Raw genomic sequence first — 2,611 nt, 5'->3', positions numbered from 1 at the left:
GATGATGCGAGATGGTACATCAAAGACAATGTATTAATGCACCTCAGATACATTGTAAATCCCCATAATAAATTAAACTAAATACCCTTCTCCAGATTCTTTGCAACCTACCACTACACTGTACGTGCCAACTATGACCTCTGTGTTCTATAGCGGTCGCAAGTCCCAACTTCGGCCTCTATGGTCTACATGTGTTATTACTACTCCCTGCAAAAGCCTATGTGACCAACTACAACACACTCGGTCTACAGTTTGTTCAGCTCCCAACTCCAACCACTATGACATACAGTCGTTGTCACACCTCTCCGCCACAACATATGTGTTGCATAACTCATGCAACTCCTAACTCCAACCTCTGTGACCTACGAATGTTATTGTAGCTCACCACTACGGTCTACATTTATATGACCAAACATGATCTACGTCGTCCACAACTCATGTAACTCTCAACTCTGGTCTTCGTGGCCTGCAGACATTATCACAACTCCTCACTTGCTCTATTCACTCAGAGCTCCTACAACTTCTTACTATGGTTTATGTGACCAACTGACGCTCTTGAAGCAACCATCTACGACTCATATGGTCAAATACTGCCATGGTTTTTAACTACGACCCCTATAACAAGTTGTTGCTGCAACCACCGTTTCCAACATTCACGGTGGACTACTACCTTCATAACAATCGATTACGACCATTGCAACCTATTTGGAACTACAATTAGTACAACTAGATTACAACTATTATTAATGAACTACGGTTGTGCATCTATGATGATCAACTTTGTAATTTCATTTTCCATAATTCAGAAGAAGAGTTGACCTATATATTTAAACTTACATAATGAATTATTTCAACTTGGCCATACCACCTATTTTTCTTCCTTTTATAGAGTTTCTAGGAAAAAAATGAAGTGTGTCATCTGCTTATTTCTCTTTTACCCGAGTTTGTGCAAAATTTTCATTCATAACAAAGATCCTAAATAATCACTCCATCACTTTGGACCACCCGAAACTTATCAGTTATATATAAAAACTACGAGTGAAATGAGTTTACATATAAAAATTTTGATATCATATATTTCCTATTTCCAAACATTTTCGTTCTTAAGAAGAGGGGTGAGCATTGGATTAATGTAGATGAATCAATTTTCAAAATTACAACCAAAATATTAAATCCGAAAATCCGAACAAATCAAAATTTTGATAAAATAGAACCGACCTAATAAAAATTTAGCTCATTTTAAATGATTTGAATATGAACAAATCGAAACATAATTTATAGTTAAGAGTTTGATTAAAAACAAATTTCAAGAATTACATATCTTAAATATGTAATATTAATTTAATTTCAAATTTTTTTTACCATTTATAAAACAACGAATAATGAGATTTTAAAAAAGTAAAACTTTGAAATGCATTGCTCAAATCGAACCAAATCATTCAAATTTATTTCGTTGTTCAATTTTCAAATTTAATCTAGGAACAAGAGTTGTTTCTAGATTACATCACAAATTGGTTCATCAAAAACAAAACTTATTCTGAAGCAGGAGAAATCCGTAAATACATTAATGGAGTGGGGTGGACGGCAAAAAAAAGACTTCTGCAAAAACCTCCCTCCGACTGGAAAGAAAAAATCGCCCTAGAATCCTCATCCTCCCAATTTAACTAATCCATGGTTGAGGAGACGAAGATCCGAATCTGATCAAGGAATGTGATCTCCTGCGGCCTATCCTTCCGCTTAACGTACCCAACCGCTTCATCGGAAGAATAAGCGCAGATCCCCTTTTCCCCATTCCTCCTCCACATCTTCTCACCAAAGCTCTGATGTGCGAAGTAAGCTTCCGCCTCCACCACCAATCCCTCCTCACCTCCTTCCTCGCCGCCGATCGGCAGGCGAACGGTGATCGGGAGTCTCTCGTAGTGACCGCGGGAGATTCCCTCAAGCTCGTCAACGAGAGCGATCGCACGGCGGGAGACAGCGTAGAGTTCACCACTGACGAGCTCACCGGCGCCGGGAATGTTGATGAGGAAGGGGACGCGGTAAGGGCCGCATACAAGGGGGTATCGATCGGCAGTGAGAGCGATGCCGAGGAAGGCAGCATCGCCGGCGAGGATCATGTCCTGGATCAGCCTGTGGTTATAGAATCCTTGTTTTAACGTACCGTAGGTGAAGATTACTGCTTGATCGTTGTCCGCTGTTGCTGCCCCCATGCTTGGTATCTTTCTTAGAATGGATGCGAGAGGTTTGGTCTTTGTGGGTTAGGGCTTGGTAGGAGATGGGAGGGATGATAAGCTGGAGAAGGAGCGAAGAACTGACGTAGGGGTCCTTAGATTTGTCGCGAAAGACGTTTAAGGTGTGGCTGGTAATGCGTCCATTTTTGTCTTTTGGCTTCCAATCGATTTTAGGGCCATCTTATGAATTGATGAGTTTTTTGAGGTGGTGAAAACCGGATGACATAAATAATTAATTAATGATATATTACATGTAAATATTAATTAAAAAGTAAACAAAATTATTTTATAAAACATAAAACACGCATAGAAATAAATTCAATAAATTTAATTATAAAATTTTTTAATATTGAATGACTAATCTCATAGTTGTAGCAAAT

At 38.9% G+C, this 2,611-nt stretch overlaps 1 protein-coding gene across 1 annotated transcript; it reads right to left on the bottom strand.

Moving 5' to 3' along the window:
* Positions 1-1,441: 1,441 nt before the first annotated feature.
* LOC110019018 (putative gamma-glutamylcyclotransferase At3g02910) lies at positions 1,442-2,391 on the bottom strand. Its single transcript, XM_020716535.1, has one exon. It carries the CDS (start codon positions 2,208-2,210, stop codon positions 1,665-1,667), a length of 546 nt encoding a protein of 181 aa, XP_020572194.1. The 5' UTR covers positions 2,211-2,391; the 3' UTR covers positions 1,442-1,664.
* Between the last annotated feature and the right edge of the window lie 220 nt (positions 2,392-2,611).

The sequence above is a fragment of the Phalaenopsis equestris genome, unplaced genomic scaffold (assembly GCF_001263595.1).
Source record: "Phalaenopsis equestris unplaced genomic scaffold, ASM126359v1 Scaffold000038, whole genome shotgun sequence".
Lineage (NCBI taxonomy): Eukaryota > Viridiplantae > Streptophyta > Magnoliopsida > Asparagales > Orchidaceae > Phalaenopsis > Phalaenopsis equestris.
The sequence above is the reverse complement of the archived record's forward strand: the minus strand, read 5'-3'. Positions and strand labels throughout refer to the sequence as shown.

Excerpts from the sequence above, each read along its gene's own strand:
- LOC110019018 (XM_020716535.1), bottom strand. The coding sequence starts at position 2,210 with ATGGGGGCAGCAACAGCGGACAACGATCAAGCAGTAATCTTCACCTAC.